Source organism: Mustelus asterias, unplaced genomic scaffold, assembly GCF_964213995.1.
Source record: "Mustelus asterias unplaced genomic scaffold, sMusAst1.hap1.1 HAP1_SCAFFOLD_69, whole genome shotgun sequence".
NCBI classification, from domain to species: Eukaryota; Metazoa; Chordata; class Chondrichthyes; order Carcharhiniformes; family Triakidae; genus Mustelus; species Mustelus asterias.
The window spans coordinates 817,041-839,744 of record NW_027590131.1 but is presented as its reverse complement, the minus strand read 5'-3'; the positions used below and the strand labels follow the sequence as shown (position 1 = coordinate 839,744).

The following is a 22,704-nucleotide window of genomic DNA, read 5'->3' as shown; positions in this document are numbered from 1 at the left end:
GCCACAAGAATTCCATCATTACTGATGAGGGAACCCAGAGCATCAGTGCCATCTTCAGCCAGAAGTGCTGAGTAGAATAATTAATCTCGGCCTCCTCCTGAGGTCCCCAACATTACAGATGACCATTTGATTCACTGCATGTGAGGTAAAGAAATGACTGAAGGCACTGCATGCTGCAAACTCTGTCAGCCTGGCTGTACTCCAGCAATGGTACTGAAGAATTGTGCTCCATAACTAACCATTCCCCTGGCCAAGCTGTTCCAGTACAGCTACAACACTGGATCTAACGGAGAATGTGGAAAAAAACAGGGCAAATCCAATCTGATGAATTGCTGCTCCATCAGTCTGCTCTTGAACGTCAGAAAAGTGTCATCCTTCCAGTGCCTCATGAACATCACTGCAGGAGTTCCTGAGGGTGATGTCCAAATCCCAACCACCTTCAATTGCTTTATCAATGTCCTGCCTTCCATTATAATGTCAGTAGTGAGGATGCTCACTAATGATTGCACAATGCTCAGTACTGTTCACAATTCCTCAGAGACTGAAGCAGTCCATGTCCATAAACAGCAAGACCTGAACAAAACAGAAAATGGTGGAAAGGCTCAGCATGTCTGACAGCTTCTGTGGAGAGAGAACAGCTAACCCTTCGAATCTGGATGACTCTTCGACAGAGCTGGCGTCTTAAGCTCTGAAGAACTTTCAGGCTTAACCTGATAAATGGCAAGTAATGTTTCACTGCACAAATGCCAGGCAAGGAGCATCTCCAACAGACGGGAATCTAACCATATTCCCTTTACATTGAATGGCAGCACCATCGCTGAATCCTCGACCATCAACATCCTGAGTGGTGGGGGCGCACTGGGACCATTGAACAGACACTGAACTGTAAACACTATGGCTCCAAGGGTAGATCACAGTCTGGGAATTCGGAGATGAGGAACTCGCCTCCTGTCTCCCAAATTTTTCCCACCATCTCCAAGACACAAGTCAGCAGTGTGATGGAATGCGCTCATCTTGCTGGATTGTCTGCAGCTTCAAAAACACTGAAGAAGCTCATCCATGGAAAAGGAGCCCACTGGATCAGCTGGCCATTCACCAAACTAAACATTGGCTGTCTCTACCACTGACGCACAGTGGCAGTATTTTGCCACATACAAGGTGGAATGTAGCAGCTCACCAAGGTTCCTGAGCCGGCATCATCCAAACAGGCACTATCCATCACCGAGATGGCCAAGGATATCAGAAGGATGGAACACCAACCAGCTTCAGATTTCTTTCCAAACCACACACCATTCTGACTTGGAATATATTGCTTTTCCATCACTGATGCGGGATCATAATCCCGGATGTCCCTTCCTAGCGGTTTTGTACCAGATGCTCTGCAGAATTTAAGAAGATGGCTCACCACCTCCTTCTCAAGGGCAATTGGGGATGGGCTGCAAGTGTTTGCATTGCCAGTGATACCATCATCCCTTGAAAGAATTAATAAAGACAAGCGCTACCCACTGTAGAGGTGGGTAATTGTGCCTGTGTGTAACCCAAACACAGTCACGGAAGAGAGAAAAAACAGCTGCGACAGGACAAATAGTGTGACCATTGCACAGGCCAGAGGAATTCTAAAGATAGATCTGGTGGAACTATTTAATATACTCAGCGAGGGTCTCAAATGTCCTGGTGTTGTGCTGTGTTCCATACAACCTGGATCTAGAGTGGAGAAGCTTTGAAAAAAGTGTGATGCAATACAATGTTGACCAGATGCTTCATGATGAGGAACCCCATGGACCACAGGCCAGGGACATGGGATATGTGTCAGGGAGGATGGAGATTCAGTAATGCAGACATGTTTTCCAAGAACCTTAACTCTCTCAGCCATTCAGTGTAATAAATCTTCACCATCTCCAGCACTGTTGCTGTTTCTGTGAATGTTTTATAATTTCCCTGGAGCCATCACGACATGAAACAAAGGTATTGGAATTGTATTGACCTGATTCAGTGCTGTATTTCCCATCTCACATTCCCAGTGAACTGTTAAAGACCCAGTAATATGGTGAGGGATTTTTTTAGTGGTGCTCCATCTCTGAATTTACTCAAAATACAGACATAACAAAGTGACCAGTAATAACAAAGTATAATCCTGTGAAACCCAAGGAAGCAACCCCACCATGACAACCACCGCCATCCCCGCACTTTCCGCTGAGCTGCAGGCAGCATCTTACCTCTCTCCTCTCCTCTGGGAATTTCGATGACCGTGGCCTTTGTCCTCGGATTTCCTGAGTCCTGGAAGGATCCGGCCAACTGCGGGTCCTCTGCACAGATGCTGGAGTTGTCTCTGTCATCATAGCTTCGTGAGGTGCTTGTGTCACAGTCGGAGCAGAAGGGGACCCACTGCCCACACCAGAGGCATCCTGAGAGGAGCTCCCCAATACTGCAGGCAGCCGCACCTCTATCCATTCAGGGCAAACTGGACCCTCCCTGCTCAGCTGGGGAGCTCCTGACAGTTACTCCAGGCACATTGTCCCACCCCTCCCGCAGCCCGTGTTCCACAGAGCTCATGGAGGTGGTGAGAACATGCAGGTTCATGTGTATTTCCTGTGGGTGATAGGCTGGATGTGACTCTCCATGAAGGTCACCAATCTCTCTGTGGAGGATGCTATTTGTGCTCAGACCTGAGACATGGTAACACTGCTGGCCTGGATTGACTCCTCCATCCTTTGTGTATGGATACACACAGCCTTTGGAAACTCCACCAAATGTTAAAGTATCCTACGCTGCAGCTCCAGTATCTGCTGCATTGTTAAAGACTCCAGTCACATTTCATCTTCCACAAGCTGACAATGACCTGTCCTCTCGAGAGTGTGAGTGAACTCAGCTATTGCTGCCTCCATCAGCTGCTCGGGTTTGTGTGTGCTCTCCTGTGCTGCCAGATTGTAACCCCTTTGCGAATCGTGAGAGACATTATCTGCTCTGGCGGACGTTATAGAGTATAATGTGACAATCCATCCTCTGACCCCTCCCCATCTTCAGAGCTACACGCCTGTCTCCCGCTCACCGCAGCTGTTGATTTGTGAGAGAGTGAAGAATGTTAGAGGGTAATGCACATTCCAACATGTCCTGCAGACTGTTCCTAACCCAGAGCTCCATGTGACCAATGGAAGACACACAAGCACCAGGTTTGGGACTCAGCAGCAGATCCTCTCCTGTGCCCATCCATTCACTCACTCACTCTCTCTGGATCCACAACCCATCTCCCCATCAGCGATTGCCCACCCAGCCTCCAGGTCTCCCAGCTCCAGCACTGCATCTTCCATTGGCATAAGGATGACACAATCCAGACACTGTCACTCTTGGCTCCTTCTCTGACGCTCTGTGCCCTCTTCTACAAGCACATAAATTTCCATTGTTACTCACCCATCAAAGACACACACAAACCTGACGCTAATTTAGACTGCCCATCATGGGACCACCAGGATGGTCACTCAGTGTCGGCAGTGCAGCAGCCATCTCTGACTGACTCTTTACTCAGAGAGCGGTTGGGGTGTGGAATGGACTGCCTGCTGTCATAGTGAAGTCGGACACTTTAGGAACTTTCAAGCGGTTATTGGATAGGCAGATGGAGCACACTAGAATGATAGGGAGTGGGATAGCTTGAACTTGGTTTTGGACAAAGCTCGGCACAACATCGTGGGCCGAAGGGTCTGTACTGTGCTGTACTGTTCTATGTCCTATGTTCCATGTAACCCTTCACAGAGAGGCTGACATGTTCCTGAAGATTGATGCTGCTGTCTGGACATTGCCAGTGTCTGGGTGGAGATGTTCTTTCCACAATTTCTCTTTCATCCTTATTCACATATCAGCCTGTAGGCTTAACGCTCACCTTGTCAGAACATATCAGATTATTCATCTTTTGCCTCATTGCAGCCACTGCTCAGACCCTTGGCAGTGTCTATCCAGACTTGCTTGGGTTGATGTGACAGGTCTCCTTCTCCAGTCCTGAGGGAACAGAACCTTCCTCCAAACCGAAATAGCCTTGAGAATTTCCAGGGAAGTGTCAGCGAATTGGGTTGAATCTGCCTTCTGCCATTTCAGCCCTTTGTTCATTAACCAGGGCTCCCTCACTGCTCCCTTCAGAGCCTTTAAAAGCGCTGCTGGCTGCCTTTAAATCTGGTGCCAGCATTGCCTGAATTGTGCTGTCCACTGCAGCCAGTGGTTAAGCTCTGGAATGCACAGGGTTTTGGGGGAAGGTGGGGGAATGCCACTTAGTGAATTGCTCATTCGGAGAGTCAGTGCAGACACGATGGGCCGAGTGGCCTCCTTCTGCTCTCTAACAATACTGTGATTCTGCCTGTGCTGCCTGAGTGGACGGATTTCCCGAACCTGTCAGACATTTACTGTTCCCGTTCTGGCTCTGTGTGGAGTTGGTTAGTTCAGTTGGTTCGGTGTCTCCAGCGTGATGTAGAATGACGCTGTTGTTGAGGGTTTGGTCCTCGTACTGGCTGTGGGGTTAATGGAGTCCCAACTCTTCCCATATCCCCACGTTTACTAAGTTGTATCCCTGAAGCGACATGTACCAAATTGTGTCTCTTTCTATTGGAGAGATTTCATTGAGGAATGTGCCTACTAACACTGTCCACACGGCAACATCACCAACTTCCAGTTGAAATATCGATAACATTTTCAACCACTGTCTCCACAGAATTCTTACGGAGCACAATGAGGCCATTTGGCCCATCGTGTCTGCACCAGCTCACCAAATTGACATTCGAAATTCGTGTCATTCTCCAGCCTTTTTGTCGTATCCATTTTCGTAGCTCATTGCCTATCTTCAAAAAATCATCTAATTCCTTTTTGACTGCTTCGATGCAGCCGACCTCCACCACACTTCCCGGCTGTGAGTTCCAGACCCGAACCACTGGCAGTGTGAGAAAGGTTTCTGTCGCATCATCTTCAACCCCACCACACACTCCATTCCTGAGCCCACAGTTAGAATACTCACTGTCTCCATCTCCTGGTGTCCCTGTCTAACTGCACTCAGTTACCCCCCTCACTGTCTCCATCTCCTGGTGTCCCTGTCTAACTGCACTCAGTTACCCCCCTCACTGTCTCCATCTCCTGGTGTCTCTGTCTAACTGCACTCAGTTAGAATACTCACTGTCTCCATCTCCTGGTGTCCCTGTCTAACTGCACTCAGTTACCCCCTCACTGTCTCCATCTCCTGGTGTACCTGTCTAACTGCACTCAGTTAGAATACTCACTGTCTCCATCTCCTGGTGTCCCTGTCTAACTGCACTCAGTTACCCCCCTCACTGTCTCCATCTCCTGGTGTCTCTGTCTAACTGCACTCAGTTACCCCCTCACTGTCTCCAGCTCCTGGTGTCCCTGTCAAACTGCACTCAGTTAGAATACTCACTGTCTCCATCTCCTGGTGTCTCTGTCTAACTGCACCCAGTTACCCCCCTCACTGTCTCCATCTCCTGGTGTCTCTGTCTAACTGCACTCAGTTAGAATACTCACTGTCTCCATCTCCTGGTGTCCCTGTCTAACTGCACTCAGTTACCCCCTCACTGTCTCCATCTCCTGGTGTCTCTGTCTAACTGCACTCAGTTACCCCCTCACTGTCTCCATCTCCTGGTGTCCCTGTCTAACTGCACTCAGTTAGAATACTCACTGTCTCCATCTCCTGGTGTCTCTGTCTAACTGCACTCAGTTAGAATACTCACTGTCTCCATCTCCTGGTGTCTCTGTCTAACTGTACTCAGTTACCCCCCTCACTGTCTCCATCTCCTGGTGTCTCTGTCTAACTGCACTCAGTTAGAATACTCACTGTCTCCATCTCCTGGTGTCCCTGTCTAACTGCACTCAGTTCCCCCCTCACTGTCTCCATCTCCTGGTGTCTCTGTCTAACTGCACTCAGTTAGAATACTCACTGTGTCCATCTCCTGGTGTCCCTGTCTAACTGCACTCAGTTACCCCCTCACTGTCTCCATCTCCTGGTGTCTCTGTCTAACTGCACTCAGTTACCCCCTCACTGTCTCCATCTCCTGGTGTCTCTGTCTAACTGCACTCAGTTAGAATACTCATTGAATGTCCCGCGCTGTACATTATTATTGTTAATGATCTTATTCTTAAAAACACTGTGGATTTACCCTGATTCCTGTTATGTTTCTCTCTCTGATCTCCAGTCTGCCTGGTAACGCTCTCACAGATTCTTGTGCCGAGGACCTGGCCTCTGCTTTCAGTACAAACCGCTCACTGATAGATCTGAATCTGGGTAACAATAAACTGGGAGATTCAGGAGTGAAACTGCTGTCTGTGGCTCTGAGGAATCCGGAATGTAAAATACAGGAACTGTAGTAAGTAGCAGACTGTGTGAGATTGTGTTTATAATAACTGAATATTCAACAATATAATTTCACCACTGGTATTTGTATAAAAAACTCTGCCCATTACTATTGGCGTCAGTTATGAATAAGGAAAACTGCTTTTCCTCTGACTCCTGTTGCTTCTCTCTCTGATCCCTGAGCAATGGGATGTCAGTCCCACAAATCCTTATGTTGAGGGAGTGGGGGAATAATGTTATGGTTCACGCTCTGAGGTCCAGTCATTGGCAACTGCAAACTGTATTGAATTTCTACCTTCGGGTGTGCTGACTCTCAGAATCCCTAACCTGATCCAATCTCATGACTTCATATTATAAGATCCGACAGCTTTGACAAATCAACAGAAAAGGCAATGAGGGACAATTCGCCTGGGAGCAAAGGTCGCCAGTCACAAATCTGATAGGTTTGTGGTCACAGCACAGCTGAAGTAACGTATATAGTTTTGGTCACCTTATGAACGTATTTTATAAACATTTGAGAAAATGTTGGCTTGAGTCTTTCATGGCATGCCAGGCTTATCTTATGAAAAAATATAGAAATTATTCGTCCGATACTCACTGCAATTGGGACGAACCACGGCTGATCATGGTCGGCAGGGTGGTAGAGCTGTTAGCACTGCTGACTCAGAGCGCCAGAGACCCGTGTCAATTCCGGCCTTGGGTGACAGATTGTGTGGAGTTTGCATGTACTCTCCGTGTCTGCGCAGGTTTCCTTCAGTTACTCCAGTTTCCTCCCACATGCCAAAGATGTGCACGCTAGTTTGAGCGGCGATGGTAAATTGACACTTCATGTCAGGGGGATTTGCAGAGTTAATATGTAGGGTTACTGTTATAGGGCCTGGGCGGGATTGTTGTTAGTGAAGGATTGATGGGCCGAATGGCCCACAGCTTGTCTGGACTTGCAGAATCTCACTGGCTGTCCTGTCTGGAGACAATACACATCTCTTTAACCTGTGCTTAATGCTCCCTCCACTCACACTGTTTGTACCTTTAAGACTTGATTATCTGTAAAGACTGCATTCCAATCAGTATTCTGTAAATTGAGTTTATGTCTCTGTATGCCCTGTTTGTGAGCATTTCTCCACTCCACCTGACGAAGGAGCAGCGCTCTGAAAGCTAGTGGCATTTGCTACCAAATAAACCTGTTGGACTTTAACCTGGTGCTGTTAAACTTCTGACTGTTCCTAACCCAGAGCTCCATGTGACCAATGATGAACACACAAGCACCAAGTTATTGAGTCAGCAGCAGAGCCTCTCCTGTGCCCATCCATTCACTCACTCGCTCTCTCTGGGTCCACAACCCATCTCACCATCAGCCATTGCCCACCCAGCCTCCAGGTCTCCCAGCTCCAGCACTGCATCTTCCATTGGCATAAGGATGACACAATCCAGACACTGTCACTCTTGGCTCCTTCTCTGACGCTCTGTGCCCTCTTCTACAAGCACATAAATTTCCATTGTTACTCACCCATCAAAGACACACACAAGCCTATGATGCTGCCAGGCTGCCCATCATGGGACCACCAGGATGGTCACTCAGTGTCGGCAGTGCAGCAGTCATCTCTGACTGACCGAAACCATTCACAGAGAGGCTGACATGTTCCTGAAGATTGATGCTGCTGTCTGGACATTGCCAGTGTCTGGGTGGAGATGTTCTTTCCACCATTGCTCTTTCATCCTTATTCACATATCAGCCTGTAAGTTTAACGCTCACCTTGTCAGAACATATCAGGTTATTGATCCTTTTGCCTCACTGCAGCCACGTGCTGCCTGCTCTGGCCCTCGGCAGTGTCTATCCAGACTTGCTTGGGTTGATGTAACAGGTCTCCTCCTCCACTCCTGAGGGAACAGAACCTCCCTCCAAACCGATATAACCTTGAGAATTTCCAGGGTAGTGTCAGCGAATTGGGTTTAATCTGCCTTCTGCCATTTCAGCCCTTTGGTCATTAACCAGGGCTCCCTCACTGCTCCCTTCAGAGCCTTTAAAAGTGCTGCTGGCTGCCTTTAAATCTGGTGCCAGCATTGCCTGAATGGGGCCTTCCCCTGCAGACAGTGGTTAAGCTCTGGAATGCACAGGGTTTTGGGGGAAGGTAGGGGGATGACACTTAGTGAGTTGTTCATTCGGAGAGTCAGTGCAGACACAATGGGCCGAATGGCCTCCACCTGCTCTGTAACAATTCTGTGATTCTGCCTGTGCTGCCTGAGTGCACGGATTTCCCGAACCTGTCAGATATTAATGTGCCTGTTTGGTTATATGTGGAGTTGGTTAGTTCATTTGGTTTGGTGTTTAGAGTGTGATGTAGAATGATGCTAAATCTGAGGGTTTGGTCCTCTTACCGGCTGTGGGGTTCATGGAATCCCACCTCCTCCCAGTGCCGCATGTTTATTAAATTGTATCCCTGAAGCTACATGTAACAAATTGTCTCTCTCCATTGGAGAGAAACACAAAGAACAAAGAAAATTACAGCACAGGAACAGGCCCTTCGGCCCTCCAAGACTGCACCCACCATGCTGCCTGACTTAACTAATACCCCCTACCCTTCCGGGGACCATATCCCTCTATTCCCATCCTATTCATGTACTTGTCAAGACGCCCCTTAAACGTCACCACCATATCTGCTTCTACTACCTCCCCCAGCAACGAGTTCCAGGCGCCCACTACTCTGTGTAAAGAATCTGCCTCGTACATCTCCTTTAAACCTTGCCCCTCGCACCTTAAACCTTTGCCCCCCTAGCAATTGACTCTTCTACCCTGTGAAAAAGCTTCCGACTATCCACTCTGTCCATGCCTCTCATAATCTTGTAGACTTCTATCAGGTCTCCCCTCAACCTCCGTCGCTCCAGTTAGAACAAACCAAGTTTCTCCAACCTCTCCTCATAGCTAATGCCCTCCATACCAGGCAACATCCTGGTCAATCTTTTCTGTACCCTCTCCAAAGCCTCCACATCCTTCTGGTAGAGTGGCGACCAGAATTGAACACTATATTCTAAGTGCGGCCGAACGAAGGTTCTATAAAGCTGCAACTTGACTTGCCAATTTTTAAACTCAATGCTCCGGCCGATGAAGGCAAGCATGCCGTATGCCTTCTTGACTACCTTCTCCACCTGCATTGCCACTTTCAGTGACCTGTGGACCTGTACACCCAGATCCCTTTGCCTATCAGTATTAACATTTTATTGAGGACTATGGCTGCTAACACTGTCCACACGGCAACATCACCAACTTCCAGTTAAAATATCGATACATTTCCAACCATTATCTTCACAGAATTCTTACGGTGCACAATGAGGCCATTTGGCCCATCGTGTCTGTACCAGCTCACCAACTTAGCATTAGGAATTTGAGTCATTCTCCAGCGTTTTTCTCGTATCCTCGCTCATTCTTTATATTCAAATAATCATCTAATTCCTTTTTGACTGCTTCGATGCAGCCGACCTCCACCACACTTCCCGGCTGTGAGTTCCAGACCCGAACCACTGGCAGTGTGAAAAAGGTTTCTGTCGCATCATCTTCAACCCCACCACACACTCCATTCCTGAGCCACTTGCCATCCCATGTCCCCCCCCTGTGACTCAGGGTAAGGACATGGGAATCCTGTGCTCTTCCCTTTCACCATCGTCCTTTTTGTCATTTAATCAGTCTGGCACTTCCATTTTGTTCTTTCCTTGTCACCCGCCCATCCCCAGCTCCCTGTCACTTAAAACAATTTAATTCACCGCTATTTCCAATTTCTAAGTTTCGCGAATTGAACTGAAACTAAATCTGTTTCTATCTTCACAGATATTGCCTGACCTGATGAGAGTCTCCAACATATTTATTCATTTTTCAGATTTACAGCATCAATCGAATTTTGCCTCCTGTTTCAACTGAAGTTGTGTTTCTTGAATGTCCCGCGCTGTACATTATTATTGTTAATCATCTTATTCTTAAAAACACTGTGGATTTACCCTGATTCCTGTTATTTTTTTCTCTCTGATCTCCAGTCTCCAAGGTAACGATCTCTCAGATTCTTGTGCCGAGGACCTGGCCTCTGCTCTCAGTACAAACCGCTCACTGATATATCTGGATCTGGGTTCCAATAACCTGGGAGATTCTGGAGTGAAACTGCTGTCTGTGGCTCTGAGGAATCCGGACTGTAAAATACAGAAACTGCAGTAAGTAGCAGACTGTGTGAGATTGTGTTTATAATAACTGAATATTCAACAATATAATTTCACCACTGGTATTTGTATAAAAAACACTGCCCATTACTATTGGCGTCAGTTATGAATAAGGAAAAGTGTTTTTCCTCTGACTCCTGTTGCTTCTCTCTCTGATCCCTGAGCAATGGGATGTCAGTCCCACAGATCCTTATGTTGAGGGAGTGGGGGAATAATGTTACGGTTCACCCTCTGAGGTCCTCTCCTCCTCCTCAGATGTGCACAGCTCTCCCCGGACACAACATCCATTGATTTGTGAAAAGGGGGAGAGTGAATAGATGACAGTAAATGGAGGACAGGACATGGTGGTGGAGTCTCGCTGTTAGTAACAGATGTCAGTACAGTAGTGAGAGGTGAACTTAGTTCCAATGATCAAGATGCAGAATCAGTTTGGGTAGAGAAAAGAATTAGCAAAGTTAAAAGATCACTTGTGGGAATCATTTAATCGCCCCTAACAATATTCAGAATCTCTGACAAAGTATACAGGAAAAGTAATGGGGTCGTGTAAAAACATACTGCAATAATCACAGGCGATTTTAATCTCCATGTACAAAGAAGAACAAAGAAGCAAACAACACAGTAACAGGCCCTTCGGCCCACCAAGCCTGACTCCTAATCCTTATTCAGACCCAGTACTTACTACCCATACGAGGTTTCTGTTCCTCTGTTCGTCTCTTGTTCATGTGTCTATTAAGATACACCTTGAACATTGGGAACGTGCCTGCTTCCACCACCTCCATTGGCAGTGCCTTCCAGGCACCCACCACCCTCTGTGTGAAAACTTATCCTACACATTTCCCCAAACTTTTCCCATCTCACCTTCATCCTGTGCCCTCTTGTAGTTGACCATTCCACACGAGGAACAAGTCTCTGACTATCCACCATGTCGATGCCTCTCATAATTGTGTATCCTCTGTCAGGTCACCTCTCAATCTCTCTTCTTGTCGTGAAAACAATCCGTGATTATCCAACCTCTCCTCATACCTTAACCCTCCTTGATCAGGCAACATTCTGGTAAACCTTCTTTGCACTCTCTCCAAAGCATCCACATCCATCTGATAGTGTGGCGAACAGAACTGCAAGCAATATTACAAATGTGGCCTTATTAAAGTTTCATACGGCCGTTACATCACTTGCCAACTTGGATCTCATAGGATAAAGGGGGAGGTGGCTCGATGGGTGGAGAACTGGCTTGGTCACAGAAGACAGAGGGTGGTAGTGGAAGGGTCTTTTTCCGGCTGGATGCCTGTGACTAGTGGTGTTCCGCAGGGCTCTGTATTGGGACCTCTGCTGTTTGTGATTTATATAAACGATCTGGAAGAAGGTGTAACTGGGGTGATCAGTAAGTTTGCGGACGACACAAAAACGGCGGGACTTGCAGATAGTGAGGAACATTGTCAGAGGCTACAGAAGGATATAGATAGGCTGGAAATTTGGGCAAAGAAATGGCAGATGGAGTTCAATCCAGATAAATGCGAAGTGATGCATTTTGGTAGAACTAACGTAGGAGGGAGCTATACGATAAATGGCAGAACCATAAAGGGTGTAGATACGCAGAGGGACCTGGGTGTGCAAGTCCACAGATCCTTCAAGGTGACGTCTCAGGTGGAGAAGGTAGTGAAGAAGGCATATGACATGCTTGCCTTTATAGGACGGGGCATAGAGTATAAAAGTTGGGGTCTGATGTTGCAGATGTATAGAACATTGGTTCGGCCGCATTTGGAATACTGCGCCCAGTTCTGGTCGCCACACTACCAGAAGGACGTGGAGGCTTTAGAGAGAGTACAGAGGAGGTTTACCAGGATGCTGCCTGGTATGGAAGGGCTTAGTTATGAGGAGAGATTGGGTAAACTGGGGTTGTCCTCACTGGAAAGACGGAGGATGAGGGATGACCCAATAGAGGTGTATAAAATTATGAAAGGCATAGATAGGGTGAACAGTGGGAAGCTTTTTCCCAGGTCGGTGGTGACGTTCACGAGGGGTCATAGGTTCAAGGTGAGGAGGGGGAGGTTTAACACGGATATCAGAAGGATGTATTTTACACAGAGGGTGGTGGGGGCCTGGAATGCGCTGCCGGGCAAGGTGGTGGAGGCGGACACACTGGGAACGTTTAAGACTTATCTAGATAGCCACATGAACAGAGTGGGAATGGAAGGATACAAAAGAATGGTCTAGTTTGGACCAGGGAGCGGCGCGGGCTTGGAGGGCCGAAGGGCCTGTTCCTGTGCTGTTTTGTTCTTTGTAACTTTTATACTCGATGCTGCAGTCGATGAAGACGAGCGTGCTGTCTGCCTTCTTGACCACCTCATTCACCTGTGTTGTCACTTTCTGTGCACTTGTACACACAGATCCCTCTGTAGGTCAATGTTCTGATGGGTTCTTCCATTTACTGTATAATTCGCTTCTGAATTAGGTCTTTTGCAAGAATCAAATTGTCAAAAGTTGAATAGAAGATTAGTTCAAAGAATCTATTCAAGCAATTTCCTGGAGAAGCACGTTCCAGTGACAATCACAAAACAAGCTGTTTTGAGACATGGTGATGTGCAAATGTGTGGCGTTTCCAACAAAAATACATTCCTTTCATTTGGAGAAGAGCAGCAGAAGTGTTCCAGCCGTTGCGAATTCAAGGAGTGTATTAGATTAAGTGAAGATGTGGCACCGGGGTTGGCACTGCTGCCGCACAGCGTCAGGGTCCAGGATTCATTCCAGCTTTGGACGACTGTCTGTGGAGTTTTCACGTTCTCCCCGTGTCTGTGTGGGTTTCCTCCGGCTGCTCCTGTTTCCTCCCATAGTCCAAATAAACTGTGCAGGTTGGGTGGATTGGCCGTGCTAAATTGCCCGTTAGTGTCCAAGATGTGTAGGTTAGGTGGATTAGCGGCGTAAATATGTGGGGTTACGGGAAACCGGGCAACTGCAGATCTATTAGTCTGACATTGATGGTATGGAAAATCCTATAATAATCTATAATAAAGGAAGTGATAACAGAACACTTCGAAATTAATGGCAGGATTAGACAGGGCCAACATGGATTTATGAAAGGCTGGCACGGTGACACAGTGGTTAACATTGTTGCATCACAGCCAGGGGCCCGGGTTCAATTCCAGCCTTGGGTGACTGTGTGGAGTTTCCACATTCTCCCCGTGTGTGTGTGTGTTTCCTCTGGGTGCTCCGGTTTCCTCCCACACTCCAAAGATATGGATGGTAGATGGATTGGCCATGGTAAAATTGCCCTTAGTGTCCCAAGATATGTAGGTTAGGTGGATTAGCCCCAGTAAATTAGTGAGTTTATGGGGAGCGGACCGTGGTAAGTTACTCTGTCAGTGTGTCTCGATGGGCCGAATGACGATTCCTACACTAGGGATTCTATAGTTGCATGATTCACACACAAGAGTTTATAAAGAAAATTGGAGCACGTGGGATTGGGAGGAATATACCAGCATGGACTGAGAACTGGTTAGTGGACAGAAACAAGGAGTTGGAATAAATGGGTTATTTTTGGGTTGACAGCCTCTAACTAGTGGAGTACGGCAGGGATCAGTGTTTGGGTCTCAGCTATTCAGAATCTATATCAATGATATGGATGTGGGGATCAAATATAATATTTCCAAATTTGCGAATAATGGAAAACTAGGTGAAAATCTGAATTGTGAGGAGGATGCAAAGATGTTTCAAGGGGATGTGGAGAGGCTCAGGGAGGCTCCACAACTGGAGTAATGTGTACAGTGTTGAGCTCTTTACTTAAAAAAGGATAGAATTGTATTAGAACCAGTTCAGAGAAAGTTCACTCAGCTGATTCCTGGGATGGAGAGGTTTATTTTACAAGGGAAATGTGAGCAGATTGGAGCAATATCTATGAAAGAGTGCAGAAGATTAAAAGGTGATCGCATTGAGGGGATGAGACAGGGTGGTTGCTGAGAGGCTGTTTCTTCTTGAAAGAGAGACCAGAACAAGGGGACAGATTTTAAAATGTAATTGTCAGTCCCTTACGACTGAGATGAGGAGAAATTTATTTTTTTAGATGGTGGCTGGTCAGTGGAATTCTCTTCCCTGGAGACGAGTGGCGGCAGAGTCATTGAATATATTCAAGGCTGAGTTAAGAATGATTTTGGATTGAGAAGCGAATCAAGGGTTACGGGGAAAAGAGTTGAGACTACAATTAGATCAGCCGTGATAGAGTATGCTCGAGGGGCTGAATGGCCTTCTGCTGTTCCGAGGTATTTTGTTCCTATCCCAATACGTCCTTCAGACTGCTCTCTGTGACCAGTGATGGATAAACAAGCTCTATGTTTTGTCCTCACCAGACGCTCTCCTGTGCCCATTCATTAGGCCACCCACTCAACGCATCTCACCAGCAGTAATGACCCACTCTGCCCCCAGGCCTTCCTGATCCAGCACTTCATCTTCCATTGGCGTAAGGATGGCAAGACCTGGACGTCTCCACTCTTCTTCACTCATTCCCTGATGATGTTTGCTTTCTTTCCAAGCACATAAACTGTTACTCACTCATCAAACACATGCAGTAGCCCAGGGTTGTCCAACGTGTGGACCAAGGGGGGAATGTGACCCTCGAAGCCCCTCAATGCGGTCCCCGGAGCGAGTTTCCAGAATCTCAGTCACACAGTTCAGTTTGAATGGAAGAATCTGCATGGAGCTGCTCCTCCAATCACATCCCGTTTCTTTCCCATGTTTGCTGCTGATAGGATTTTGAGCCAATCTGCAGCAAATGTGGGAGAGAAACAATTTGTGATTGATGAGGATTAAACTCTAATAATCATCTTTATTTATTACTCATTATTGTGCTCAGCAAGTTGTTTCTTTTCATATCTCAGTTTAGTTTTTAATTGAAATTTCTGCTGTGCCAAACTTTATCATTCTGAAATTTACTGATCGGCCCCTTGAGTGAGAAAAACATTGACGTGTGTTTGCCCAGTGAATATGTTGGTCAGCCCTGCTCGAGCCTATGCTGGTGCCAGCCTAACGGACATGTCTCTGACAGTCAATGCTGCTGCCTTTGCATTGTAAGAGTTTTAACAACACCAGGTTAAAGTCCAACAGGTTTATTTGGTAGCAAATACCATTAGCTTTCGGAGCGCTGCTCCTTCGTCAGATGGAGTGGAAATCTGCTCTCAAACAGGACACAGAGACACAAAATCAAGTTCCAGAATACTGATTAGAATGTGAATCCCTACAGCCAACCAGGTCTTAAAGAGACAGATAATGTGAGAGAAGGGAGCATTAAGCACAGGTTACAGAGATGTGTATTGTCTCCAGACAGGACAGCCAGTGACATTCTGCAAGTCCTTTGCATTGCCAGTGTCTGGGTGGAGATGTTCTTTCCACAATTTCCCTCTCATCCTTATTCACATATCAGGCTGTGCTGCACTCACCGTGGCAGAACACATCAGGACATTGATCCTTTTCCACTCTGTAACCACGTGTCTGAAACCTGCTCACCTCCCAGCAATCTCCATCCAGACTGGCTTGTACCGATGGGATAATCTCCTCCCATCCTGAGGGAACAGGACCTCCCTCCGAGCCTGAGCAGCCGGGAGGAGCCCCTCCAGGGAGGGGGCGGGGGGCAAGCCTTGCTCTGCTTTCTGACATTTCAGTCCTTCATTCAGTAAGCAGAGCTCCCTCGCTGCTCCCTCCAGAGCTGCTGTGTTTGAAAGTCCTGCTGCCTTTGGAGATGGTGCCAGCATTGCCTGAACCGGGACTGCCCCGTGCCCAGGCTGCCTCAGTGGGCAGCTCCCCCTGCCTGCCAGCCGTTAATTGTCCACCTCTGACAATATCACCGTCATAACTCTGCCTATCCTGCCCACACGGACACACCATCCATTTCCAATCCCCATGCTGGGACTTCAGAGCTTCTGGTAAAATCACAGCCATTATCTTCAACCTCACCACAAACTGCATTCCCAAACCACTGACCATCCCATGTCCCTCCCGAGCCACTCCGATTAAGGACATGGGGATTCTGTGATTATGGTCCTGTCCCATCATCACTTTTATCATTTAATCACTCCTGTAATTCCAGTTTGTCCTTTCTTTGTTTCTTCCCCAGCCACCCACCGCTGTCACTTCAAACCTGTCAATTCACTGCCCGTTCCCAGTTCCAATGGAAGCTCAAACTTTACCCCTGTTTCTCTCTTCACATGTATTTAGTGAACCTGCTGAGCATTTCCAGTTTATTTATATTTCATTTTCAGCATTGAGTATTTCCTCATTCTACAGAAATGCAGGTTGTGTTTTTGGAATGTGTGATACAATACATTATTATTGTTATTAACAGTATTATTTAAAACACTGGGGATTGAGCCTGATTCCTGTTATTCCTCTCTCTGGTCTCCAGTCTGGAAGAAAACGCTCCCACAGATTCTTGTGCTGAGGATCTCGCCTCCGCTCTCTGTACAAAACAGTCACTGAGGTTTCTGGACCTGGGATCAAACTCCTTCACAGATCAATCTGTCCCTGCTCTCCGCCGCCTCATACTGACCTGCAGCAGTCTGGAGGTGATCTGGTGAGTGTTTGTGTTAATTTTTAGTGTAACAATTAAAATATAAATGGATTTAAAGTATAAATGGGCCTGAATCTTCCAAGCAGCAGCAATGGTAAGCAGATTGTCGGTATGTTTAAAAATTCTCCCAACCTGAAACTGCTGCATATTTCTCCCAGAATCTTCGGCACTGCGACCCTGGGAGCTCCATCAGAGCAGACAAGAGTCGGGGAAGAGAGAGCACACACCCTATTTACAGCACAGTGACCCCGGGGAGCTCCATCAGAGCAGAGTCGGGGAAGAGGGAGCGCACACCCTATTTACAGCACAGTGTCCCCGGGGAGCTCCATCAGAGCAGACAAGAGTCGGGGAAGAGACAGCACACACCCTATTTACAGCACAGTGACCCCGGGGAACTCCATCAGAGCAGAGTCGGGGAAGAGAGAGCACACACCCTATTTACAGCACAGTGACCCCGGGGAACTCCATCAGAGCAGAGTCGGGGAAGAGAGAGCACACACCCTATTTACAGCACAGTGACCCCGGGGAACTCCATCAGAGTCGAGTCGGGGAAGAGAGAGCACACACCCTATTTACAGCACAGTAACCCCGGGGAACTCCATCAGAGCAGAGTCGGGGAAGAGAGAGCACACACCCTATTTACAGCACAGTAACCCCGGGGAGCTCCATCAGAGCAGAGTTGGGGAAGAGAGAACACACACCCTATTTACAGCACAGTGACCCCGGGGAGCTCCATCAGAGCAGAGTGGAGTTGAGGAATAGAGAACACACACCCTATTTACAGCAGTGACCCCGGCGATCTCCATCAGAGCAGAGTGGAGTCACGTAGAGCGAGCACACCTTATTTACAGCACAGTGACCCCGGGGAGCTCCATAAGTGTTAGTTGATTGTGGGAGTGAATGGGTTGGTGTGTCGCTGGATGAATGGTTCGTCAGGGAGCTGAGGAGAGGTTCAAGGATTAGTTTTGGGTGTCTGGAGGGTGGTCGTGTTGTGTTGTGTTGGGTTGGAGGGTTAATCAGCAGTTTGGATGGTGGCTGGGAGTTGGTAATGTTGTTGGGTGTCTAGTTAGATTTGGTTGCGTGGTCGGGGGTTGGGATTGGTTTATAGCTTTGGAGAGTAGTGGGTTGGGGTTGCTTCTTGAGTAATCCGTTTAAGTCAGAGATATAGCCAAGAATGTATTCAAGAGGCGGCTGGATACAGCACTTGGGGCGAACCGGATCAAAGGTTATGGGGAGAAAGCAGGATTAGGCTTTTGAGTTGGACGATCAGCCATGATTGTGATGGATGGTGGAGTTGGCTTAAAGGACCAAATGGCCTCCTCCTGCTCCTATCTTCCATGTTTCTGTGTCAGGTCAGGAGAGGTTGGGACGGATGAGGCCAAGTTGGGAGGTTTAGTCAGATTTGTTCAAGGGCTAGTGGGAGGTAGTCGGGCTGGAGGGGAGGGAGAGATGATTTACGGGAGTGATAGCCTGTCAGGGGGAGATACCAGCAGTAGCCAGGCCTGTGACACCACAGCTGGTTCTGCTGTGGGACAGGGTCGGGCAAAGAGCAAGCGAGCAGTAGTAATAGGGGACTCGCTAGTTAGAGGCACAGACAGGCGTTTCTGTGGCCGCAATCGAGACTCCAGGATGGTGTGTTACCTCCCTGGTGCCAGGGTCAAGGACGTCTCTGAGCGATTGCAGGACATTCTGAAGGGGGAGGGTGAGCAGCCAGAGGTCGTTGTACATATTGGTACCAACGACATAGGTAGGAAAAGGGATGAGATCCTGAAATGTGAATACAGAGAGTTAGGCAGAAGGCTAACGTGTAGGACCTCGAAGGTAGTAATTTCAGGACTACTATCGGTACCACGTGCTAGTGAGAGTAGGAATAGGAGGATTAGGCAGATGAATGACTGGCTTGAGAGCTGGTGCAGGGGGCAGGGATTTAGATTTTTGGATCATTGGGATCTTTTCTGGGGAAGGGCTGATCTGTTCAAGAGGGATGGGTTACATTTGAACTGGAGGGGGACTAACATCCTGGCGGGGAGATTTGCTCGAGCAGCTCGGGAGCGTTTAAACGAGGTTGGCAGGGGGGTGGGATCCAAAGCAGTAGGGAGACAGAAGAGAAGTTTGAGGACAGCACGGAAGTTAAAGAGAGCACATTAATTAGTAAAGGCAGTGTCAGTAATCCTAGGATCAGACAGAAGCAAGACAGAGAGCAAGGGAAGTCCAGATTAAACTGCATTTATTTCAATGCAAGAGGCCTGACGGGCAAGGCAGATGAACTCAGGGTATTGATGGGTACATGGGACTGGGATATTATAGCAATTACTGAAACATGGCTAAGGGAGGGACAGGACTGGCAGCTCAATGTTCCAGGGTACAGATGCTATCGGAAAGATAGAACAGGAGGTAAGAGAGGAGGGGGAGTTGCACTTTTGATTAGGGAAAGCATCACGGCCGTACTGAGGGGGGATATATCCGAGGGTTCAGCCACTGAGTCTATATGGGTGGAACTGTAGTTTCGGGTGTTTTTAAAAAAAGGGTGGCATGGACAAGTTGGGCCACATGGCCTGTTTCCATGCTGTAAACCTCTGAGACTCTATGAGTGGGTCTAGTCAGATTGTGGGAGGTGGAGTATGGGGATCAGTGGGAAGTGATTGGGGGACTCGGGTGTGCTATTCAGGTATTAGCCCAGGTGGTGAGCTGTCTAACATTACCTGAGTAACTATCCAGGTAAACTTTGTGGATCTGTCCCAAGTATCTGACTCTAACTGCAGCAGGGGAGTTCCCCAATAGTAGTTAATACCTCTGGGACAATTCCCAGGTAGATCAGTGCGTCGGGACATCCACAGGGTCCCGATGCTCATCTTCGGATGTGTGTCTGGTCTCTGGCGATCCAGAGACCAGAAGATTTGTCCCATTAACTCCAGTCTCCTGTTATTTACTCTGTTGTTTAATTCCTGTTTCATCTTTACTCTGTTCCAGGCTGCTCGGTAATCAGTTCAGTCCAAATGGAGAGAGACAGCTGAAGTCGCTGCGGGAATCCAGACCGGGACTGACAGTGACAATGTGAACATTTCAATCTATAAACATTGCTGCTCCACCGGTTACAGTGAAATCCTGAATTGTGAAGATCTTCGACAGCTCCTTCCAAACCCTTCATTCCTGCCCCTCTCCCTCCCTATTCCATCAGCCCCTCCAGCCTGGCACTGATTTCCCTGCTTACCTGGTTTCCCAGCTGGAAAACTGTTGTAGTTTTAGTCTCCACATTGAAGGAAAGATTGCTGCAAACCATTGTTTAAGCAGCAATGTGTTGTCAGTGTTCTCAGCAACAGAGTCTTCAACCTCCTTTCAAAATGGAGCAGCAGAGATCATTCTCCAGAGAGAGAACAGTGTGTGTGTGATTCTGACAGTACCCAGCAGAGGGCAGATTGGTCAATCTTGTCAGAGTTTCCTCTCTGTCTCTGTGAATGAATTAAAGGCTCCACCAGCCTCTCCTCAGAACCTCTTTCACTATCTGGTGATTAAAGTGACACAATGCCACCATCTGCTGGTGGCTCCCAGCTACTGCAGGCGCTGCTCTCTGTGAGCCTCAGACAAGTTCAAGTCCCATGTCTGTATCTGAGAACCGGTTACTGCAGCGTGAATATTGAACAATATTGACAGGGATTGGAGTTTGTAGCAGGAACCCCGGCTGGTGAATTAATCCTTTTATCACCAGACACTGTACATGAACTCTGTTCCCTCATTCCCTATGGGAGATATTGTCTGGAGATTGTAGTTGGGGATGATCTCAGACTGTAATGTGTACATTTGGTGCAGTTATCAGACACTAATCCCATTCAGAATGGGAGTGGGTAAACTCTGCTGCACTCTGTAATTCCTGTGTCAGACATTGTCAGTGTTTAATCTTACACAGTGGATCTTGCTCACGGTTCTTTTAACGTTTCCAAGATAATTGTCTCAATCTCACAGACTGATTCTTTGAAAATTGGAAACACAAACATTTTGAGACACAATTACAACCTTTAATCACATTTTGTCCGTGTTCGAACAGAAAATAATTTCCAAACAAACTATTCCCCTTTTGCAGCTCTTGCTTTCCAATTCCACAGGTTTCGGTGAGACAGAGAGCAGCTCAGTTGGAATCCAAATTCTCTCATTCCACTCTCGCCCCCCTCCCGTTTAGCCTGCCAATTATCAACCTCAACAAAAGCTCCCACATATTTATCTGGGACAGTTTCAGTGTTGAAGCAGGGTGACCATTCCTTAACCCACAACACACATTCACACGGTAAATGTTGCTTCAATTATTTCTGGAACTGTTCCCATCTCAAATGCACAGGTTGGTTAACATGATTCCGTTCCAAAGGTGGAATGTGTTTCTGTTTTATAATCTCAATCTCTCACAGGCACTGACATCCCCACGTAAAAACACACAATCACAAGCATAATCTCACACATAATCTCGCACAGAGACACAATCATGGAAACTGTCTCACACGGACATACACATACACACATCTGCACATCCTACACACATCCCTCCAGATGCACACACTGACACCCACACACTCATTCACACACTGACAAACTTATACACATGCTCACAGGGACAGAAAAACACACACAGAGGGAGGGACAGAGAGAGGGACACAGTTTGTGAGCGGGTGAGTGTGAATTTGATGGGGGAGTTGGAGAGTGTAAATTTATACTGTAGTGAGGGTGTGAGTGCTGCTGTGTGTGGGAGTGAGGGAGAGAGTGCGTGAACGGGTAAGTTTGTATTTGGTGAGGGGGGGGCGGTTGGGGAGTGTAAGTTTATACTGTAGTGGGTGTGTGAGTGTTACAGTGTGTGGGAATGAGGGAGTGAGTGTGTGTGTGGCAGCGGAGTCACAGGGTATGCATTAGTCAGAACATTGAATACAGGAGTTGGGGCGAACTGTTGAAGTTGGACAAGACATTGGTGAGGCCACACTTGGACCACTGTGTACAGTTTCTGGTCACCCAAATCTAGAAAGTATATTATTAAACTGGAAAGAGTGCAGAAAAGCCTCACTAGGATGCGACGAGACTTGATGTTTCCAGTTATAAGAAAAGACTGGATAGACTGGGACTTCTCTCTCTGGAGCGTAGGAGGCTTAGAGGAGATCTAATAGAAGTCTATAACATAATGAGGGGCATAGATCAGCTGGATAGTCAATATCTTTCCCCAAAGGTAGGGGGGTCTAAAACCGGAGGGCATAGGTTCAAGGTGAGAGGGAAGAGATGCAAAAGGGCCCAGATGGACATTTTTTTGACACAGAGGGTGGTGAGTGTCTGGAATAAGCTGCCCGAGTTAGTAGTAGAGGCAGGTACAACTTCGTCTTTTAAAAAGCGTTTAGGAAGTTACATGGCTAAGATGGGTACAGAGGGATATGGGCCAAATGTGGGCAATTGGGACTAGCTTAGGGGTTTAAGAAATGGAGGCATGGACAATTTGGGCCCAAGGGCCTGTCTCGATTCTGTAAACCTCTATGGCTCTATGACAGGTGTGCCATATGACGAGAGATTAAGCCGGTTAGGATTCGATTCCCTTGAATTTAAAAGAGTGAGAGGGGATCTCAGAGAAATTTATAAAATTCAAATAGCG

At 47.5% G+C, this 22,704-nt stretch overlaps 2 protein-coding genes across 2 annotated transcripts in view; one reads left to right on the top strand and one right to left on the bottom strand.

The window, feature by feature from the left end:
• Positions 1-21,671, top strand: part of LOC144483437 (NACHT, LRR and PYD domains-containing protein 3-like) — a 30,650-nt gene extending 8,979 nt beyond the window's left edge. Inside the window, exons 4-7 of the mRNA XM_078202123.1 lie at positions 6,180-6,350; positions 10,361-10,531; positions 16,926-17,093; positions 20,061-21,671. Of these exons, the coding sequence (XP_078058249.1) occupies positions 6,180-6,350; positions 10,361-10,531; positions 16,926-17,093; positions 20,061-20,148 (598 nt within the window). The 3' untranslated portion in view covers positions 20,149-21,671. The remainder of the gene's footprint in view (positions 1-6,179; positions 6,351-10,360; positions 10,532-16,925; positions 17,094-20,060) is intronic.
• LOC144483448 (NACHT, LRR and PYD domains-containing protein 3-like) overlaps positions 1-22,704 on the bottom strand; it is a 396,724-nt gene that overhangs the window by 155,137 nt on the left and 218,883 nt on the right. The gene's annotated exons all lie outside the window — the stretch shown is intronic.